At 44.1% G+C, this 22,919-nt stretch overlaps 1 protein-coding gene across 1 annotated transcript in view; it reads right to left on the bottom strand.

Moving 5' to 3' along the window:
- Positions 1-22,919, bottom strand: part of hsd17b4 (hydroxysteroid 17-beta dehydrogenase 4) — a 109,806-nt gene that overhangs the window by 63,712 nt on the left and 23,175 nt on the right. The window contains exons 8-14 of the mRNA XM_033017485.1: positions 22,695-22,882; positions 18,334-18,425; positions 18,205-18,229; positions 10,638-10,766; positions 8,075-8,184; positions 4,503-4,736; positions 1,051-1,102 (exon numbers count right to left, since the gene is read on the bottom strand). Of these exons, the coding sequence (XP_032873376.1) occupies positions 1,051-1,102; positions 4,503-4,736; positions 8,075-8,184; positions 10,638-10,766; positions 18,205-18,229; positions 18,334-18,425; positions 22,695-22,882 (830 nt within the window). The remainder of the gene's footprint in view (positions 1-1,050; positions 1,103-4,502; positions 4,737-8,074; positions 8,185-10,637; positions 10,767-18,204; positions 18,230-18,333; positions 18,426-22,694; positions 22,883-22,919) is intronic.

Raw genomic sequence — 22,919 nt, 5'->3', positions numbered from 1 at the left:
GGTGAGTCTCTCGAACTCTCTGCCACAGAAGGTAGTTGAGGCCAGTTCTTTGGCTATATTTAAGAGGGAGTTAGATGTGGCCCTTGTGGCTAAAGGGATCAGGGGGTATGGAGAGAAGGCAGGTACAGGATACTGAGTTGGATGATCAGCCATGATCATATTGAATGGCGGTGCAGGCTCGAAGGGCTGAATGGCCTACTCCTGCATCTATTTTCTATGTTTCTATGTTGTTCGAGAACCTAAATTGTTCTACATGGGGAAAAGGGATTGGTTGGGATTAGATTTTCTGACTTCACTGTGTTTACGAATCATTCACAATGTTCAAGATCCCCATCAAAAGTTGCCCAAACATCCAATGGGTTCTCTCCCTTGAAAGGCAGCTAAGTGTTTACAACATTACTATTCTCTTGGTTCTAAAAAACAAATTAACTGATTTACAGAAGCAATTCCACAGCTTAGTGTAGTTGCAAGTTGATGACCATGACCTCTACAATACACTTCAAGTTATTTGCTGTTATACATCTTCTTGTTAGTAACACAATTCAATCTCAAATTAAAACTAGCTTCTATTTGTCCTTTTCAAGGTAATTTGTGGATTTTGCACAAGGTACGTTCATTAAACGTAATCATGGTTGGAAAAGCTGACTTAATTTAATGACAGAACAAAATTCATTCAACCTATTGCACACAAACTTGTTATTTAAAGGACTTGGCTACTTAGTCCCACCTCACCAGTCCTTCGAATTTTAAATTTCCAAGTATACAGCCAATTTAGTTCTGAGTTACTGCCACCTTGTAATAATTGCCAGATACTTAACAATTTGCTACATAGAAATAAATCATCTGTCGTTTGGTGCTTCTCTGAATAGCTTAAACTACTACCCTCTGGAATGAGCAAACAGTTTCTCCCCCATCGACTCTCAACGCTATTGTACTGACACTTGTTTTTCAATAAAAGCAACTATTTTCAGATTATTTGGTTTTGGAACAACAGTGGTATTTCAATGCTTCGATTAGAATTAACTTCTGCATTATAAAACATGTAGTTACCTGAAGTAGGCAGTGGTTTGTACAGTTCCAGATATTGTTCACCATGTAGCACCTATAATAAATGAAGAAAACCAAACACACATTTATGAATCTCTAAATTGTTATAAACCATTTAATTGCAAAAAAAAGGTTTAAGCAAGATTTTAAAATAAAGCACTTTATTAATAATAAACATTTATTCCACTAAGGCACAAATGGTTACCTGGAAAAGTGATGTGGTTGTAGCTAATAATTTGAAGATCGCATTAGATCAGGGGAAAAAGCTCAATGCTGTCAAAATGAGCAGTAAGGCAGACAACAGGATAATGTTCGAAACCCAGGAAAGTGTTACTAAGATATTGATATGGAAAGGGAAAGGGAAAGCAGAAAAACAAAAGCGCTAAAAATTTCTATTGGTATGTATAAAGGTAAACAGAAAGACGATGCAGATTCTTCACAGAGACTGAAGATGTTATTTTGAAGTTAAAAGAAAGTGCCCTTACATTGTTCATACGTTTAAAGTGGGGGTACTCTATTGAAAGCCTTCAAAGTCTGAACATAAAGCATTCGCTGGGTTGCTTATATATTCTGTTGCAACCTCAAAACAAAAGCTCAAATAGATTTATCCAGTATGATTTATCCATTAATAAATCCACATTGACACCACCCATTCAATTATTGCTTTCTACATTCCCTGTTCCTACATCTTTAATAGAGTCTTGAATTTTCTACACTACTACTGTATCTCGGTACATGTGACAATAAGAAAACCATTAATCTGTGCTGACTATTCCTTATCAATCCCTATCTTTCCCTATGTAAATTAACCCTGTTACCTAGATTTTTTTTTCAAATAATTACTATGGTGGAGTAAGTGGCTTATGATCGCCCGGCTTTAAAGCCCTGTCCCACGGTACGAGTTCATTCCAAGAGCTCTCCCGAGTTTGCCCTGATTCGAACTCGGAGATTTACGGTAATGGCCACTCGTCGGTTCTCGGGGCTCTCGTTGACATTTTTCAACATGTTGAAAATTCTTCACGAGTCTTCCCGTGCTTACCTACCGTTAGCGAGTCTTCCCGAGTACATGCCGTTAGTGCTAAGAGACGTCCCGAGCTCCGACCTATCCACTACGTTCATTCTCCGTGCTTACCACGAGTTTGATTTTTTTTTAACTCTGGAGATCTCTTGGAATGAACTCGTACCGTGGGACAGGGCTATTACACTGCCCTTCCTGATTAACGGTAGCACATTCAGTCTTCAGTCATCAAGCACCTTCCCTGTAGCCAAACCTCGGGAATCTTCCCACTTGACTCCCAAAAGTATCGAGGTTACATCGCATCAAGCTCTGAAGATTTATCCTCTATTTTGCTCAATAAGACAATAAAGAACTGATCTTTCGATGCCCTGGTCGAAATTTAACGCACATTTAAGATTCCTATTCATCCAACTCTTTCACACCAAGCCAATCCCAGTCAAAGTTATCCACTCTGCTGCAAAAATAAATGCAATGCGTTAATAAAACATTTGGATAAGAAGATAGGCAGAATTAGTAAGTTTGCAGGTAACACTAAAGTGATCTTTGATCAGTTGGGCAAGTGGGCTGAGGAATGATTTTAATGCAGATAAGTTGGGAACACAAACCAGGGCAGAACCTACATATTGAATGACAGTGCCCCAGGGAATGTCGTAGTGCACGGGGATCTAGGAGAGCAGGTACATAGTTCCTTGAAAGTAGCATCTTGAAATAGGGTGATCACAAAGGCTTTTGGTACATTGGCATTCTTTGGTCAGGGTGCTGAGTGTAGAAGTTGAGATGTTATGTTACAGTTGTACAAGAAGTTGAGCAGGCTGGCACTGTGTTCCTTGGAGCACAGGAGGATGCGAGGCAATTCTATAGTAGTGTAGAAGATCATTAGGGGAATAGATAGGATGAATAAACAGTGTATTTTATCCAGAGTAGGGGCATCAAGAATAGTTTTAAGGTGAGAGGATAAAAAGTTAATAGGCACCTGAGGGGCAACTTTTTTTTACATAGTATATGGAACCAGCTGCCAGAGGAGGTAGTTGAGGCAGGTAATATAACAATGTTTAAAATACATTTGGACAGGTACATGGACAGGAAAGGTTTGGAGGGATATGGGCCAAATACGGGCAGGTGGGACTTTGTAGATGAAATATCTTGGTCGACATGGGCAAGTTGGACCGAAGAGCCTGTGTCTATGGTGTATGATTTTTTTTTTTTTAAACTAGAAAATACTGGAAACACTCAGGTCTGACAGTAAATATGGAAAGAGAAATATTTAATGCTTCAGGTCCATAATGTTTAATTCAAACTATGAAAGAGAAAAAAAGTTAGTTGGGTAGCTGAGAAAATGCAGAGACATGGAGTGGGGAGGAACACACAGAATTTCTTTGATAGGGTAAGACCAGATGACATAATGAGACAGTTAAGCAGCAGTCAAGAACAGATCTCATGTAGAAATGAACTGGTCAGATGAAATCTCAAATATATAGTACAGAATTAATTTTGAGAACTTCTCAGAGGTAATGCAGTAAATATCAATTTGGGTAGTGAATGCAAGTTTGATCAATAGTGTCCCAAGTTTTTCATATAGTACAGTGAAGCAAGTGTCCTAACTGTGCAAAGTCTCTGAGGGATCTTATTCATCCTCAGGCATTCACATTTCTTAAGCGCACTATAATCGACAAAGTATTACACAATCAATTCACAGATTCAGATGACATACAATAACAAATTATTACTGGACACTATAAGGTATTACTGGTTATTCTGCCTGTAATTGCCAATCAACTCAAATTTGACAAAAACACGTTCACAAGATACAGCACAGCTTTCAAGCCTTTCCAGAACAAGAAGAAATACCTTCATGAAAGGTGAAAAACGCTGCTCAATATTACAGATTTGGCATCCAATGGTTTTGAAAGCAAAAACTTATTTTCCTTCAAAATAGCAACTTAAAGATGTCCATCTTTAAAATAATCAAGATGCACAATGAACTCTTGATTGAACAACTGTACAGCTATTCAGGAAGAGCACTACAATCTATTTTTCGGCTTCAGCCAGTTATGAATGACTTTCTATATCCTGCAACCTCATTAAAGTGCAAGCATTGTACTGAAATAGTACTTCAGCATAACTTTCCTAGCTTAAGGGCAATAGGGAATAACAGAAAATTAGATGGGAAAATATTCTTTTGAGACAAAGAAAAATTCCCTTGAAAACTTCCAAACAAAAATACATAACTAAGACAATTTAGATTTTACATGTGATCTTATTTTACAAATGTGATCCTGAAAGCATCAAGAATATAGAAATTAATTTGGACTAAACCTATGGAATCTTAAATCCATTGAAGACAACATATTACAAGAAATGTTTCATACATGGTAAATAATTTATGTATGGCTTCCGAAATCAATGAAAGATTATTCAAAACGGCTGCTAGACTTGCCTTTGTGAAGTCAATGTTCAATCCAGGAACAGATGCAAGACCATCAAACATGGCAGCTTGGGCAGGGATTACCCCAAAAGAAGGCAAACATGAGAACTCTTCATTTCTTTCAAAAAGGAACTTCAAGTGATCTGGATCTTTTGTTGTCATGCCAACTCCAAGAGCGTAGAGAATGGGCTGTAGATTGGTGTAGGCATATTCAGGTGCAGACAATCTTTTACCTATTGCCTCAATCTGCATTTTAAAACATTAACAAAAGACAAGACATAGTGAGGTTGCTACACATATGCAGTTTCAAACAAAGCTGAAGGTAAAAAATCTCATTATCTATACAGGTGCACAACCTTTTATCCGAAATTCCAAATAGCGAAAAGCTCCGAATAGCGGACATTTTTTCGGTCCTTGAAGAAAGGTCCTTGAAGACGTTCACCGAGGGCGGCACGCAGAGGTGACAGCGGAACCTCCGGTCGGTCCTCAAAGAAAGGGGAACTAAATCCTAATTCATAAAAGAGAAGGTGAGGGTATATTGCGCGGGAGGGTTAATAATTGACAATCTGCTGCTGCCTGCCCGCTGAGTTAAAAAGTTACCACGGTAGACTCACGATACACAGTGTATCGTGAGTGGGAACTTTTTAACTCAGCGGGCAGGCAGCAGCAGATTGTCGCTCCCTTCAGTTTCACCCCACCTACATCCCTCTGCTTCCCAGCCATGTGTGTGACCCATTCCTTCCCCTCTCCAGCTCCCCGCCCATTGCACCGGCGCGGGGGCTTTGCACTGTCTTCACGTCGGCGATGCCAGCAGGTCAGTGCCAGTCACCGGAGACATCAGGACCAACGGGACACCGACCCCCAGGCCCACTGCAAGCACGGAGATCCCAGAGACCCACTGCCAGCAGCAGCCCAGCCCCGTTCCAACTCCAGAGGAACACGCTCCCCGTAGGGACAGAAGCTGATGGTGTGCAAGGTACGTCTTGTTCTTGGGGTTGCGGATGAGGGGGCGCAGCTCGGGCTGTGGGCGAACTGCCACTTGTCGCTGTAGCGGCCCATCGGGGTGCGGGTTCCTGTTGGTCCTGACGTCTCCGGCCACCCCCCTGGACAGGAGCTGAGAGACGTCAGGACCACCAGAAGCCGCTCCCCAATGGGCCGCTACGGCGACAGGTGGCAGTTCGCCCACAGTCCGAGCTGCGCCCCCTCATCGGGACATCGACCCCCAGGCCCACTGCAAGCACGGAGATCCCAGATCAGCAACTCCAGCCCAGCCCCGCTCCAACTCCAGAGGAACACGCTCCCCATAGGGGCAGAAGCTGATGGTGTGCAAGGTACGTCTTGTTCTTGGGGTTGCGCAGCTCAGGCTGTGGGCGAACTGCCACTTGTCGCCGTAGCGGCCCATCGGGGAGCGGATTTCTCTGGAGTTGGAGGGACAGGGAGACACAGCGGCTTTTGATAATGGTGGGCAATCACTTCCAAAGTTCTGCCCACACAGTAAGTACACCTCCCTTACACTTGTCTCCCGCACTAAGATCATCTCGCAGAGAATGATCCCAGCCTAACCCTCCCTATTCTCTCCTATTCTGCAAGAAAAAACTACATTGAAGACTCAAACTCGCGATCGAGTAACTGCCGGGATCGAGGCGCAAACTTGCGGCCTTGCGGATATGAGCTGAGCACTCTACCACTGAGCCAGCCGTTAAAATCTACGCTAAAACTCTTCCATTCCGAAAGCCGAAAAATTCCGAATTACGAAAAGTGTCTGGTCCCAAGGCTTTTGGATAAAAGGTTGTGCACCTGTACTACTAACGCATACTACCTCATTATTAACTAGATTAACCTACTGCCCCTCGCATAATGCAACAATTTCCCTAATTATATTGTTTTTAATGCAGAAGATCTTCCTGGGCACTTCAAATTCACCAACAAAAAAATACACCATTCTAAAGCAAGAGGTAACACCCAACACTGATAGTACTTGAAGCTGCATTACATTTGACATTTAGACAGGTACATGGATAGGAAAGGTACAGAGGGATATGGGCCAAATGTGGGCAAGTGAGCTAGAATAGATGGGGCATCTTGGTCCGCATAGACAAGTTGGGCTGAAGAGCCTGTTTCCGTGCTGTATGTGATTGGCCTATTTGCGTTTCAACTGTGTCCACTCGAGAGCATTGAGGGCAAGCGATGTGACAATGGTAACCACTGTCAAAGAGATTTTAGAGATACAGCGCAGACACAGGCCCTTGTGCAACCAAGTCCATGCTGACCAGCGATCACATCCCGTATACTACCACTATACTACACACTAGGGACATTTTACAATTATTTTTACCGAAGCCAATTAACCTACAAACCTGCACGTCTTTGGAGCGTGGGAGAAAACCAGAGCGCAGGAGAATGTACAAACTCCGTACAGATAGCCCCCTTAGTCAGGATTGAACCTGGGTCTCTGGTGCTGTAAGGCAGCAACTCTACCGTTGCACCACCGTGCTGCCCAATGTGGGAGGTGATCATTGCATATGGACAAATATACATTTGAGAAACTGAAAATGGAACTCAGCACCCGAGCAGCTTTAAATACCTGGGAGTCCACATCACAAAGGATCTGACATGGACAACCCACACTGCCACACTGGTGAGAAAGGCAAGGCAGTGCCTTTACCACCTCAGGCAGCTGAGGAAATTCAGAGTCTCTCTGAGGATCCTTCTACTCTGGTGCTGTAGAAAGCATCCTGTCCAGAAACATCTCGATCTGGTTTGGCAACAGCTCTGCCCAGGACAGGAAGGCTCTGTAGAGAGTAGTGCGTTAGGCCGAACGCACCATGGGAACTACATTTCCCACCCCCATCCCCCTCCCCCTTTGCAGGACCTATACACCAGGAGGTGCAGATCCAGAGCCAGCAAGGTCATGAAGGACCCTTACCACCCCAGCAACGGACTGTTCCAGCTGCTATGGTCAGGCAAGCGTCTCTGCTGTCACGCTGCAAAAACAGAGAGGATGAGACGGAGTTTCTTCCCACAGGCCATCTGGACTGATCTCACCAGGGGGTAATTACTGTTGTGTCCTTTAAAAAAAAAATGTAAATACTGGTTCTGTTCTGTTCTGTTGTACTGTTGTGTCCTTTAAAAAAAAATGTAAATACTGGTTCTGTTCTGTTCTGTTGTTTTGCACAATCCTGCAGGCATTGCCACTTTCATTTCAATAAAGTTGACGACTTGAACAATCAAGATGCAGGTTTTATGACTATCTATAATGACATTTAAATATGTATTTAAACCCAGCACTCAACCAGTTTTCAGGAGGTCAGGTAATCAGTGAATCAATTGGCTCTTCTCCAATACCCTGGTGACAAGCAGTGTGCATTAAGATAAAGCACATTTATCTGAACTTCCCTATCCAGAGAGCTAAAAATTCCAAGGAGATAAACCAACTGGATCATCTGACAATCTGAAGAAAAGCCTTTAAGGGCAAATTTATAAAAGAAAAACACATCGATCATATTCTAAGACAAGTATTCAATATACGAGAACTGGTTTTGTGTTCATAGTACCAACACCTTATATTAACGCATGACACCTACTGGATTGATGCCTGAAGTGCTAGTTTGTAGTGAGCCACTGGTTGGATTTGTGGAGATTCCTTGTTTCGTGCCCAGCTTGTTCAGTACCTCATGGAGAGTCATAAGTGAATCTGTAACAAAACACAGGAGCGTAATCTGAAACTCATGCTCACACATGGCACATGTTATTTACAACCAGCAAGCCCCTGAGTTGCACTAGGACAGGGAGTTTAAAAAAAAGTCAGATGTACATAACGGCTGCATTGCTCAGCAGAACAAGGCAAGGGCAGTGGAACATGCTCATATGATCGAAGATAGACACAAAAATCTGGCGGAACAGACAGCGCCTCTGGAGAGAAGAAATGGGTGACGTTTCGGTTTGAGACCCTTCTTCAGACTGCTTAGGGATAAGGGAAACACGAGATATAGACGGTGATGTGGAGAGATAAGGAACAATGAATGAAAGATATGCAAAAAGGTGACAATGATAAAGGAAAAAGGCCATTGTATGCCGTTTGTACGGTAAAAATGAGAAGCTAGTGTGACTTGGGTGGGGGGGGGGGAGATAGAGAGGGAAAGTCAGGGCTACCTGCAGATCGGTTTGTACTCGCTAGAATTTAGAAGATTGAGGGGGGATCTTATAGAAACTTACAAAATTCTTAAGGGGTTGGACAGGCTAGATGCAGGAAGATTGTTCCCGATGTTGGGGAAGTCCAGAACGAGGGGTCACAGTTTAAGGATAAAGGGGAAATGTTTTAGGACCGAGATGAGGAAAACTTTTTTCACACAGAGAGTGGTGAATCTCTGGAATTCTCTCTCGCAGAAGGTAGTTGAGGCCAGTTCATTGGCTATATTTAAGAGAGAGTTAGATGTGGCCCTTGTGGCTAAAGGGATCAGGGGGTATGGAGAGAAGGCAGGTACAGGATACTGAGTTGGATGATCAGCCATGATCATATTGAATGATGGTGCAGGCTCGAAAGGGCCGAATGGCCTACTCCTGCACCTATTTTCTATGTTTCTATGTTTCTATGATCCACACTTGGACATTTGGTTAATGTCGATGTGAGGAAGTAGAGATGCATGACACAGCTGTGTGACCTGACCCCTAGCACAGGATCAGCAGATAAAGATGTTGTGATACGAACAGACATCCTTATAAATAATGAATTACACTAGACTCAGTGGGACCCGTTGGGTCCCATGTTCACACGGGTGGGCTGGTCCACCTAGGCAATATTCCACCTCTCCACCAATTCCAATATTGGTGGCCAGTGGGGGGGGAAGGGCTTTCTGGAGAGCTAGTATGGGTGTTGTGGGCTGAAGGCTGGTTTCTAGAAGGCTAGTATGGACATTGTGGGACGAATGGATTCTTGGGCTGGCAGCTCACTCACTCACGGCTGGTGGGCTGGCAGTTGACACGGCTATTCCTTGAAATTCCATTTCAAGCAGGGTGCAAGGCCACTAAACTCAAGTGCAGTTTCATACCACTTCAAGCAGGGCGCACGGTCACCAAATTAAAGTGCAGTTTCGTACCACTTCAAGCAGGGTGCAAGGCCACCAAATTCAAGTGCAGTTTCGTACCACTTCAAGCAGGGTGCAAGGGCACCAAATTCAAGTGCAGTTTCATACCACTTCAAGCAGGGTGCAAGGCCACCAAATTCATGTGCTGTTTCCTACTACTTCAAGCAGGGTGCAAGGCCACCAAATTTAAGTGGTTTCATACCACTTCAAGCAGGGTGCAAGGCCACCAAATTCAAGTGCAGTTTCATACCACTTCAAGCAGGGTGCAAGGCCACCAAATTCAAGTGCAGTTTCATACCTTTTCATGTCGGATGGGGCAAGGCCACCAAATTCAAATGCAGTTTCATACCATTTCATGCAGGGTGCAAGGACACCAAAGACAGAGAGTCGTGTCCTCTCCCTCCCCCATCTTGCAGAGCCTGAGCCCACACTTCCGGCTTTTATAGTTCCTCCCCCCTCCCACCGGGAAAAATCCTCGGCACCTGATGAGCGGTGGAGTACTCCGAGTAAGATGGCCAAAAATCACAGCCGTACGTGGTAGCCTTTTTTCTAAAATCAATATACAGCGCAAACAGGAAGTAGTCAAGTTTAGACTTTTAATTATATAGATAGCATTTCGCAAAGTAGAGGTGTTTGGAGTTTCAGAAAGTGACATTATCAGACAGATAAGGAAGTTAATATACACACAAGGTATTTTATAAAGAATGTTAGTAGTTGGGAACTTATTGCCCCCCCATGACTAATCATTGCTTAGTTACGGAATGGCCCAATACATTTCAAGGAGCCCATACACGTGCAATTGGTGGAATTACCTATTTCTGGATAATTTTTTACGCTTAAGGTGTTACCTTCCAAAATTCCTTGGTCAAAAATCATCGAATTCGCCTTGTTTTTAACTCTGATGTTAATGAAAACATTTTAATATTAAAACTTTCACTGTTTACAGTATCAAGGTATACTACTATTTGTGTTGTTAAAAGTGTCACTTCAAAACTATACCCTCAGCAGATACAAAACACTTACATTATTCACAAACAATCATTACAATCTTTCTGAAAATTACCTCTGCCACTTTTGGGCTTGGTTGCATTATCAAAGTCACAGATCTGTTTCCAGTTGTCACGCACGGCTTCAGGTGTCATTTGTTGATTGTTCTGTCTTACAATAGCTCCCAACGTTCGCTCCCAACGCACTCAAGAAAGGAAAAATAATTAAGATGGTTGCAGAGTCAATATATAATTAAAATAATTAAAATGGTTGCAGAACAATGCAAATTGTTTTCCCAGAATCATAAGCACTGTGGGAGAAAAACTATTTACATTTTAATTTAAAAGTTTTCAAAATTATGAAAGATGTGTTTCATTTCTAAAGATTATTCAAAAATAAAGTTTGAACACAATTACTCAGCTTAAAAAAAGAGCTCAAAACCACCCGAACACGTCCTTTCAAAATTGAGGAATTTAGCACATCAGTCTTCATACATTAATCCCTGTCACATTCCTGACAAAATAGTTACTGCTGCCACTCTGTCTCAGTTAATACTTTATAACGCAATATCAACTTACTATATATAGCCCATAAAAGAGATTCAGCAAATAATCCTGACTGATATTTCTGTATTATACTGAAGCTTTGCGTTGTTGGAGGTGATATTAAGCCAAGGAACCACTGTTGATTTTAGAGGATTGGTTGTAGGTCTTCTTGGCAAAACACATCCCATCAACAAAGTGGTTATGCACCTCATGCAAAATGCAAACAGGAAGCCACATTCATCTACATTGGAGTGACTACACTTCAAAAGTAACTAACTGGATCCAAAATTATTTGTAATGTCCAAAAGACATTATGGCTAATTTTTTCTGAAAAGCTAAGCTATGTATCCTAACCATCGCTACCTTAAGCATCTGCACCAAGTTCAAATTTCCTCATTTCTGTGTTGAAATCTGCTGGTCACTCTACACCATACTTTACCCATCTGATCTGCAATACTGAGTATGCAAGGAGCTGATTTACAGGCTACAAATGAGGTGAAGGTTGGTGGAAAGTCTAAGGATACATGAAGCAGTGATAGCACAAGGTGATTAGTTCTGCCTGTGATTATATCATAACAGGTGCCTAGTTCATCTAAAGCAGAACAAATAAATAGATTTAATGTCTATTTAAGATCAATATAGTCTTGAAGATGACGAGCTCAATTTAAAATTCTTAGTTTAAAATAATTCAAGCTGTTTATTGCAATAAACACATGTTTTGACAGCATCAAATATATTGTGCTGTTAACTGTTGTTAATGTTTAAAAATCTTCAACATTTGCTTATTAGTAGGTAATAAGAAATAGGTAACCAAAGAACTCTCACCTCCGAAAGGTATTGGCACATCAAACAAAATAGCTGGATTCATACTTGGATTGGTGTTATTTCATTTTTAACAAATAAAATGCCTTCTATTCTTTAAAAAAATCGAATTTTAATTTTCCTGCATCATTTCCAAATTCCAAACAATGTACTTTGAATCACAGCTAAATCTGTAGCGAAACAGATTACTACTATGGACTCTGTAAGTTTCCATTTTGCGATCTCACCACCCAGCAAGTGATCAATAGCATGCCAAAATCTGAGAGAAGAGTAATTTACTATGAAGCATATTCTCTCTTCTTCCCCATCCAGTGAAAATGCTCAGGCACTTCAACAGAAAATATACTGCATAATTATTTCCAATGCTGATTTCACAAAAATACAAACCTTGCCTACTACTCTAGGCAAATCACATGAAGGATGCCATTTAGCATGTAATGTGGCTGCTATAAGACATCCATATTGTAAAAATGTTGATCTATAGCACCACCAAGGGGGAGCTTCATACCATTTGAAAAATTAAGAATCATAGATACATATTCTTACACTCCTATGGCAGACATAAATACATATATAAAATTGAGCCCTTAGCTCCATTACATATGAATCAAATACTGCCCCAGGAGACTAGTGCACAAATATAAATGTTTGCACTCAAGCATAGAAGCTGCTGTGTACAGAATGTCAGAAATGCTGAATATCAGCACTGTTTTCTTTTGGATGAGATAGTAAACAGAGCTTTCACCTTCTCGCTTATGTAATTGTAGAAGATCCCATGAAGAAAGGTTGTGTAGTTGTTATCAGTGTTCTAACCAATATATATATATATATATACTTTAACCAATGCCATTACAAGAAATTACCTAGGAGTTTATTGTGTGCAAATTAGGTGCCACGTGTCTTAAAGAGTGATTTCACTTCATTTAATTAACTTGGAAGTGCTTTGAGACATCCAGAAATCAAGAAGGTTATTTAAATGAAGGTATTTCCTTTTCCTAATCAGGCATGTAAATATTTAAACATTTACCTCCCAAAGGGCAGTTGCTATATATGATCAAAAGCCTATTGAATTATATTATTAGCCAGATACCCAACTTCAACTATTTAAAGTCCTGGATGCAGCATGGGAGTCAATCTCACTTCAACAGGTTTGTGAATCTCAACGTCAAATAATAAACAGAAAAACTAAACGCTGCAAAGAGTTAAGGTTTTTAAACTCCTTCAAATTGCAACTAAAATAATTTAAAAAGTTACATTTGCTCCCTGGTCTCCTTGGTAACACAGACAACCTTCTTGGAAATGCTGGCAGAAGTGTTATTGATAGTCAGGCCAAGCAGGATTACTTCTCTAAGGTACACAAAATGTTGTGTACCTTCGATATTCCAGCATCTGCAGTTCCCTTTTGAACACAGGATTACTTCTCTACTCTTCTCCGAATTGCCCAATTACAGTGCCGTCCATAATGTTTGGGACAAAGACCCATCATTTATTTATTTGTCTCTGTACTCCACAATTTGAGATTTGTAATAGAAAAAAACACAAGTGGTTAACGTGCACATTGTCAGATTTCATTAAAGGCCATGTAGAAATTACACCATGTAGAAATTACAGCAGTTTATACAGTCTCCCCATTTCAGGCACCATAATGTTTGGGACACATGGCTTCACAGGTCTATGTAATTGCTCAGCTGTGTTTAATTGCCTCCTTAATGCATAATAAGAGAGCTCTCAGCACCTAGTCTTTCCTCCAGTCTTTCCATCACCTTTGGAAACTTTTATTGCTGTTTATCAACATGAGGACCAAAGTTTTGCCAATGAAAGTCAAAGAGGCCATTATGAGACTGAGAAACAAGAATAAAACTGTTAGAGACATCAGCCAAACCTTAGGCTTACCAAAATCAACTGTTTGGAACATCATCAAGAAAGAGAACACGGATGAGCTTACTAATCGCAAAGGGACTGGCAGGCCAAGGAAGACCTCCACAGCTGATGACAGAAGAATTCTCTCTATAATGAAGAAAAATCCCCAAACACCCGTCCGACAGATCAGAAACAGTCTTCAGGAGTCAGGTGTTGATTTGTCAGGTGTTGACTATCCGCAGAAGACTTCATGAACAGAAATACAGAGGCTACACTGCAAGATTTGCAGATGACACAAAGCTGGGTGGCAGTGTGAACTGTGAGGAGGATGCTATGAGAATGCAGGGTGACTTGGACAGGTTAGGGGAGTGGGCAGATGCATGGCAGATGAAGTTTAATGTGGATAAATGTGAGGATATCCACTTTGGTACGAAAAACAGGATGGCAGATTACTATCTAAATGGCATCAAGTTGGGAAAAGGGGAAGTACAACGGGATCTGGGGGTCTTTGTACATCAGTCTACGAAAGTAAGCATGCAGGTACAGCAGGCAGTGAAGAAAGCGAATGGCATGTTGGCCTTTGTAACAAGAGGAATCGAATATAGGAGCAAAGAGGTCCTTCTGCAGTTGTACAGATCCCTAGTGAGACCACACCTGGAGTATTGTGTGCAATTTTGGTCCCCTAATTTGAGGACATTCTTGCTATTGAGGGAGTGCAGCGTAGGTTTACAAGGTTAATTCCCGGGATGCCGGGACTGTCATATTATGAGAGAATGGAGCAGCTGGGCTTGTACACTCTGGAGTTTAGAAGGATGAGAGGGTATCTCATTGAAACATGTAAGATTGTTAAGGAATCGGACACGCTAGAGGCAAGAAACATGTTCCCGATGTTGGGGGAGTCCAGAACCGGGGCCACAGTTTAAGAATAAGGAGTAAGCCATTTAGAACGCAAACGAGGAAACACTTTTTCTCATAGAGAGTGGTGAGTCTATGGAATTCTCTGCCTCAGAGGGCGGTGGAAGCAGGTTCTCTGGATGCTTTCAAGAAAGAGCTAGATATGGCTCTTAAAAATAGCGGAGTCAGGGGATATGGGGAGAAGGTAGGAACGGGGTACTGATTGGGGATGATCAGCCATGATCACATTGAATGGCGGTGCTGGCTCTAAGGGCCGAATGGCCTACTCCTGCACCTATTGTCTATTGTCTAAGATGCAAACCACTGTAAAAATAGGATGGCCAGGTTACAGTTTGCCAAGAAGTACTTAAAAGAGCAATAGTTCTGGAGAAGGGTATGATGGACAGATGAGACGAAGCTTAACATATCACAGTGATGGCAAGAGCAAAGTATGGAGGAGAGAAGGAACTTCAAGAACCAAAGAATACAACCACTTCTGTGAAACACAGTGGTGGGAGTGTTATGGCCTGGGCATGTATGGCTGCTGAAGGTACTGGCTCACTTATCTTCTTAGATGATACAACTGCTGATGGTAGTAGCATAATGAATTCTGAAATGTATAGACACATCCTGTCTGCTCAAGTTCAAACAAAGGCCTCAAAACTCATTGGCTGGCAGTTCATTCTATAGCAAGACAAAGATCCTAAACATACTGCTAAAGCAGGCACGTGCCGTTAGGGTTGGCAAGGTAGGCACTGCCTACCCCGACTAAAATTATAAAATGGTAATTACTAAATATAAATAGTAAAGGCATGGGAGATTTATGCCTATCTAAGAGATCGCTCTCTTAGGTAGGCATAATTCTCCGTGCCTTTCATCCGCAGCGCTTATAACCCTTGAAGGTCTGTGCAGCGCACGTGCCGTCGGCGCTGCTTCAAGCCATCAATTTCAAGCAGGGCTGAAGGCAGCTGAAATTCTGCCTTTGCAGCACAGCGCAGGCGCAGCAGTCTACTGCACATGTACAGCGCTAGTTTCTTGGCGGGGTTTTCAAATATGGATTGTCATTATTTTAAGAGTACCTTCGGAAACAAAGAGAGAAGAATGGAGTTCGTGTGTGGTAAGTACATTTCTTGGTTCTTTATGTTTATAAATACCGTATTTCCCGGGGTGTGGGGGTGTGGGGGGGGGGGGAGAGTTCCTTTCACAGCATTTGGGGAGTCTGGCCCGGGGTAAAGTTGCAGGGAGGGCACGAATGTTGTGAAGGAGGGGGTCGGGATCATGCCACTTGCGACGCTCCTTGCACGGAACCACCGCATTGAGGCTGGGGGGGGGGGGGGGGGGGGGGGGGGGGGGGGGGGGGGGAGGAGAGAAGCAGCTCGGGTGGAGAGCGGAACCGGCCGCCACCTCAGCGCCTTCTGCCGGTCCCCGCTCACCTCTGGCAACTGTCCGTCTAAAAACCTTACTCCTGCCGCTCGCTGGCCTCACTCATGTCAGCCGCTTCCCGCAAATCCTTAAATTCCGACAGCGCGATTGAGGTTACTCGGCTGTGGGAATTTAAGGATTTGCGGGAAGTGGCTGACATGAGTGAAGTCTGCGAGCGGCAGGTTAGAGGTGTTCTGACAGAGAGCACTGCCAGAGGTGAGCGGGCCGGCAGAAGGCGCTGACGTGGCGGCCAGTTCTGATGTCGGTTCCCGGCAGCCGTTCGCAGCCACCCGAGCTTCTTCTATCCCCGGCTACAGTGCGTGGCTCCGCATCCAGAGCGCCGCAGCCACGGTGAGTGAGTTACCGGCATTATCCTGGACCCCCTCCTTCTCAACACTCCTGCCCTCCCCGCAACTTTACCCCTGACACAGACTCTCCACACGCTGTGAAAGGAACTTTCCCCCCAATTGGTCCCTTGAACAAGTGTTGTCATTCAATTAGATGACAACTGATTCAACTTTTCCCTGTACTCTCGTTTTTCCCACCATCTCTCCACCTGCCATCACCCTTCACCCCCCCACCCATTCAGTAATTCAGAATAAAGGAGACTAGGAAGCCTTGGGCAAATTGAATTGTTACTATTTTTATTTTTATTTTTTATTTTTACGGTGAGAACAATCTGCGCATGCGGGGTTTATTTAAAAAAAAAAGCCGACTGACTGCCTACCCCGACTTATTACTCACGGCACGTTCCTGTGCTAAAGGAACAGAGGAGTTTTTCCAAAGCTAAAAAATACTTGAGTGGCCAAGTCAATCACCCGATCTGAACTAATTGAGCATGCCTTTTATATGCTGAAGAGAATACTGAATGGGACTAGCCCCCAAAACAAGAATAAGCTAAAGATGACTGCAATACAGGCCCGGCAGAGCATCACCAGAGAAGACTCCCAGCAAATGATATGCAACAAAATTCTAAACATGACTACTTTCATTTGCATGACATTGCTTTGTCCCAAACATTATGGTATCCTGAAATGGGGGGGACTATGTATAAACACATGGTGAGACCAAAATGGATAAAAATGGCCTTTATTAAAATCGGACAATGTGCACTATAACCACATGTGATTTTTTTCTATTACAAATCTCAAATTGTGGAATACAGAGGCAAATAAATCAATAAATGATGGGTCTTTATGAAGGGCACTGTAGGTTTTTTTTTTATGCACACAGGTGAGAAATAACAAGGCCTAAATTTAATAACTCAAACCCATCAAACTATCCAGAATCTAAAACTATAGCACTATTACAGTATGAATTGCTGTGTCAGTCTAGAGTTCAGTACAATAGTCTCTCCAGTTGCCAACAGTCCCAAAAGGCGAACTCCAACATATATTAAGAAAAAAAATGTTTACTCTGGTTATTTCAGAAATTGGCCACAGCAGTTAAAAAGCATAGTCATAGCAGAGCATCAAATTCCAAGCCTATTTTGATCTTTCTTCAAGATTCTTAGTTTGAAACACATTTTTCACTCTATAACCCACTTGGAAACTCAATTTCCAATGTGCAATATTTACATCAAACATGAAATCCACACTACAATAAAACTCCAATAATCCATAACCCAATTGTTTAGAAATACCAGTGGTTCAGCTAGATAGGGCTCTTAAAGATAGCGGAGTCAGGGGATATGGGGAGAAGGCAGGAGCAGGGTACTGATTGGGGATGATCAGCCATGATCACATTGAATGGCTGGCTCGAAGGGCCGAATGGCCTACTCCTGCACCTATTGTCTATTGTCTATTTTACCAGGTGCTGATTTGAGCTATTCCCTGAACACACCAGGGCCCTAGTTCATCCACTCCTTTTAAACTTAACAGGCTCCATTTGCTATGGTTCCATTAGAGTATTGAAAAGAAAATTCATCGTACTGTATAAATTCTAATTAAAAAAATGAATGATGAGTGTTGAAGTATTAATTGGAATTACATCCAAAGTCTGTAAAATCAGCCTGTCTGGCACCAAAGTTATGAGCTTGCCAGATTAACAGTTTTACTGTACCATGTTTCTTCAAGAATAATAATATGAAACTTCACTTACGTTTTCCAATCCAGCCAGCCCCCACCTGAATGAAAGGAGAAAACAGAAATACAAAATATTTCTCAATGCATTTCCATAAAATATGTGCAAAAGTTTAATCAAAATCTGATGTAGAGATAAACATCCTACCTCAAATAAGCTGCCATTCTCTTGGCAACTTTCGTGGCACAACCAAACCACCAAGGGTGCTATAAACTCAGGCTTCAAAGCATCCACTAATTCTAGAGTGAAGAGAATATCCGACTGAAAATGTTTTACTGCATCTCAAGATGCAATATCAATACCAATTCCTCAAATATCAAACATGTTTTTATCATTCTGCTTCTTTTTTTCCTCATTCAAACCTTTTCAAATGATCTACCCAAATGGCTTAATCTCGCACTCCACAAATCACGGGCCAATGATTGAACTGAATATTTTTGAACATATAGCCTTCCGAAGATATTTAAAAGTTACTAGACCAAGGGGGAACCATTGGGTCCCGTCCCCTCAACGCACGGTTCCGGAGGGGAGCGACCTTCGGCGTCACTAACACCCCCCCCCCCCCTTGATATTATATTAATATTTTTCATTCGCACCTTTTACACCATCCCCCGCCCTATCCACTCACGTGTAACCCCCAACTGCGCAGGCGTGGCTAGAGAAGGGGGGGGGAGGTGAGGGGGGTAGAGAGGGAGGGGAGGGGGTAGAGAGGGAGGGGAGGGGGTAGAGAGGGAGGGGGGTAGAGAGGAAGCGGTTGGGGGGTGCGCAGCGTCACAGGGGAGGGATGATTCCCGAACGCAATACTCCACCACTTACCCATAGGCCCCAATATTCACAATATTCAGAGATTGAGGGGGGGGGTGGGGGGAAGAGAGGGGGGAGGGCAGAGAGGAAGGGGGGGCAGAGAGGAAGGGGGGGCGGAGAGGAAGGGGGGCACAGAGAGGAAGGGGGGAGGCAGAGAGGGGGGGAGGAGAGAGAGAGAGGGGGAGAGAGAGGGAGAGAGAGAGGAGAGAGGGGGGAGAGAGAGAGAGGGGAGGGGGGGAGAGAGGAGAGGAGAGAGGGGAGGGGAGGGAGAGAGAGGGGGAGGAGAGAGAGAGGGAGAGAGAGAGAGGGAGAGGGAGGGAGAGGGGGAGAGAGAGAGAGAGAGAAGGAGAGAGGGGGGGAGGGAGAGAGAGAGAGAGAGAGAGAGAGAGAGAGAGAGAGAGAGAGAGAGAGAGAGAGGGGGGGAGAGAGAGGGAGGGGGGGAGAGGGAGGGAGAGGGGGGAAAGAGGGAGAGGGGAAAGAGGGAGAGGGGGAAAGAGGGAGAGGGGGAGAGAGGGAGAGAGGGAGAGAGGGAGAGGGGAGGGGGGCGGGCCGGCAGCTCGCGGGGGCCCGGGCGAGCCCGGAGCGATCTGAGCGAGCTATAGGCTCTTTGCTGAGTGCCAAAAGCAGCGGAGGGCCGATCGTGGCTTCCGCCAGCGTTACAGAGGATCGGGCCGCAGACACGGAGAGGAGGTTGTCCCCTGTGACGGATAGAGAGGAGAGGGGAGAGAGGGAGGGAGGAGAGGGGAGGAGGTGAGAGGAGGAGGAGGGGGGGGGGGGGGGGGGGGGAGGTGCGTGGCTTCACAAGCTGCACGGGCAGCGCGGAGAAACTTCTTCAGCGCGTGATCGCTGCTGACCTCGCGATCTACAGAACAAACTTTCTCGTTCTTTCTGCGCCTTTTGAAGAATAGGGGGGTGGGTGGGCTAACTTACCTCGTGGAAACCAGCTGCATTAATCCAGAGCAGCGCGGGGGGGGGGGGGGGTTTCACAAGGAAAGGCATTGTGAGGTCAGCAGCTGGGCAGCCTTTATATTTTTTTTTTTATGTCAGTTTGGTGATAAATATTAGTAAATATCTCGGGATATAATTCACCAAATTTATAGAGGAGCGGATTTTTATAATCACAAGGAATCACTGAAATATGTAAAAATTTCCCCATTTCGGCGTCTGGTTTTCAAGGAGATATGTTCCAAGGCAAAATGACTCACACACACCCACACACAGAGTTTTAAAAGTATACTAGACCAAGTGCCAACTAGACCCAATGCGCGGTTGCGAGGGGGGGGGTGGGCCTTTGGCGTCACATACACGCTAACCACCTCACACACACTAACCCCCCCCCCCTTGAGATTATATTAATATTCATTCACTCCTTTTACCCCATCCCCCGCCCTATACACACGCATAACCCCCAACTGCCCATGAGAGGGGGGGGGGAGATGGAGAGGGAAGAGGAGGGGGAAGAGATTGGGGGGAGGGGGGGCACGGCATCGCAGGGGAGGGCTGGTTCCTGAACGCAATACTCCACCACTCACCCATAGGTCACAATATTCACCACTCCCTAGAGAGGGAGGGGGGCAGAGAGGAAGGGGGGGCAGAGAGGGAGGGCCCCCTCCTCCCCTCTCTCACCCGTCCTCCCTCTCTCCCCCTCTCCTCCCTCTCCTCTCTGCCCTTTCTGGGAGGGGGGGGGGGGGTAGAGGCAGCACCTACCCAGGTCGTAGAGCCGGCCTTCCCACCAGGCGCCGGGCCCGGGCTAGCCTGCGGCAGGCATGGACAAGAGCGAGGCCCGGAGCGATCTGAGGATGGTGAAAAGCAGCGGGGGGGACCAGCCGATTGTGGCTTCCGCAAGGGCACCCACCAGCGTGACAGAGCCGGGTCGGGGGCGGGGGGGGGGGGCAACAGACGATCGGGCCTTCCCGGAGAGGAGGTCGTCCCCTGTGACGGGTAAAGAGGCGAGGAGAGAGCGCGGGGGAGCGGCTTGACTCTCTGGAAACCTGCGGCTCAGTGAGCGGGCGGGCGGGGGATGGGAGGGCCGGGGATTCACAAGCTGCGCCGACAGTGAGGAGAAGCTTCTTCAGCGCGTGAGCGCCCTGAGCTCGCGATCTGCAGAACAAAGATCCTATAGCGGAGCAGAGCTGTAGGATCTTTGCTGCAGAACTTTCTTGATCTTTCTGCGCCTTTTGAAGAAGGTGGGTGGGTGGGCTAATGTACCTCGTGGAAAACTGCGCATGCGCGTTGACAGCAGCTGCATTCATCCAGAGCGGCGGGGGGTTGCCACAATGAAAGGCATTGTGAGGTCAGCAGTTGGGCAACCTTTATATTTTTTTTAAATGCCAGTTTGGTGATAACTTTTAGTAAATATCTCGGGAAATAATTGACCAAATTTATTGGGGATTGGATTTTTTAAATCATAAGGAAAATTTCTACCAGAAGATGTAAAAATTTCACTGTTATTGTAACGTCAGCAGCTGGGCAGTGGTCAGATTGGTCAACAATTTTAATAAAAAAGTCAGGAAAATAATGTACCAAATGTGTAAAATGTACTGAAATATGTAAAAATGTCCTCGTTACAGCGTCTGGTTTTCGAGGAGATACGTTTCAAAGGCAAAATGACACATGCGCGCGCACACACACACACACACACACACACACACATTTTTAAAAGTATATAGATAGATAGATATGATGGCTTGCACCATTCGGTCCATCAACTCTACTCCGCCATTCATTCTCTCCCTCCTAACCCCATTCTCCTGCCTTCTCCCCTTAAACCCTGATATTGGTACTAATCAAGAATCTATCTATCTCTACCTTAAAAATATCCATTGACTTGGCCTCCATAGCCTTCTGTGGCAATGAATTTCAGATTTACCACCCTCTGACTAAAGAAATTCCTCCTCATCTCATTCTTAATGGAAGTACTTTAATTCTTAGGCTGTGACCTCTGGTCCTAGACTTTCCCACTAGTTGAGCCCTCAGAGTCACCCTCAGCATCCTACACTTCATAGTACGAATTTAATATAATTATGAGGTCCACTGTGTTCTTGTCAAGGGACAGTCAATTGAGTTAAAATACAGCATACTTAATTCATCAACGTTTCAAATAAATAGATCACAGATTGAGTATGTTGTGCCTCTGAGCTAAACCAATTAAGACTGAAAAACATCAAAGCTCTCTCCTCAAATCTCTCCAAATCCACTGAACTTGTAAATGGGCTCATGCTTTTGGCCTAATTTCCTCACCATTTATGTTTTAAAGTACACTCAGCTCTTTGCACGCGTCGCATTCAAAGCACTCAATTCTGAGCTGTTAGTGGAAGTAATTGTCAGGTAGGCAGAGAAATAAGATCCTCTGAACTGCCTTGACAGATTGCAAATCCCTCTCTGCCACTTGGAAATCACTAGTTCACGACCACTCATTGTGGAGCAGTATTTTGGATGGAACCAAGATCCTTTGGGCCGCACTACCCAAGTCCATATAAACCCAGCACAAATAGCAGAGGAAAGCACCATCTCACAAACTAACTCCTTCTTCTTTCCCATCCTACGTGTTAGAGTCTGCTGGCCCTGCATCACTCACTTCAGAACCCAAACAGAAGCAAATTATTTTTGATCCCAAGAGACTGCCTAGAGAGTTTCTAAGATATTAAACACCAACCCTTCTTAAGAATTAACTTTAGCAACATTGCAAAAGCAATGTTACTTACCTTGAGGCAGAACAGTTTGGGTCAATCTGGATCCAGCTGTTGGAGCGATAGTATTACATTGGATGTTGTATTTTTGACCTTCGATAGCTAAAGTATTTGAAAGTCCCAGTAGTCCAAGTTTTGCAGCACTGTAATTTGCCTGCCCAAAGTTGCCATATATTCCAGATGTAGATGCAGTCATAATAATTCTGGCAAAATAAAAAATATATTTTATTGTAACAAATT

This window comes from Amblyraja radiata, chromosome 3 (genome assembly GCF_010909765.2).
Source record: "Amblyraja radiata isolate CabotCenter1 chromosome 3, sAmbRad1.1.pri, whole genome shotgun sequence".
NCBI classification, from domain to species: Eukaryota; Metazoa; Chordata; class Chondrichthyes; order Rajiformes; family Rajidae; genus Amblyraja; species Amblyraja radiata.
This window is presented reverse-complemented; position numbering and strand designations above follow the sequence as displayed.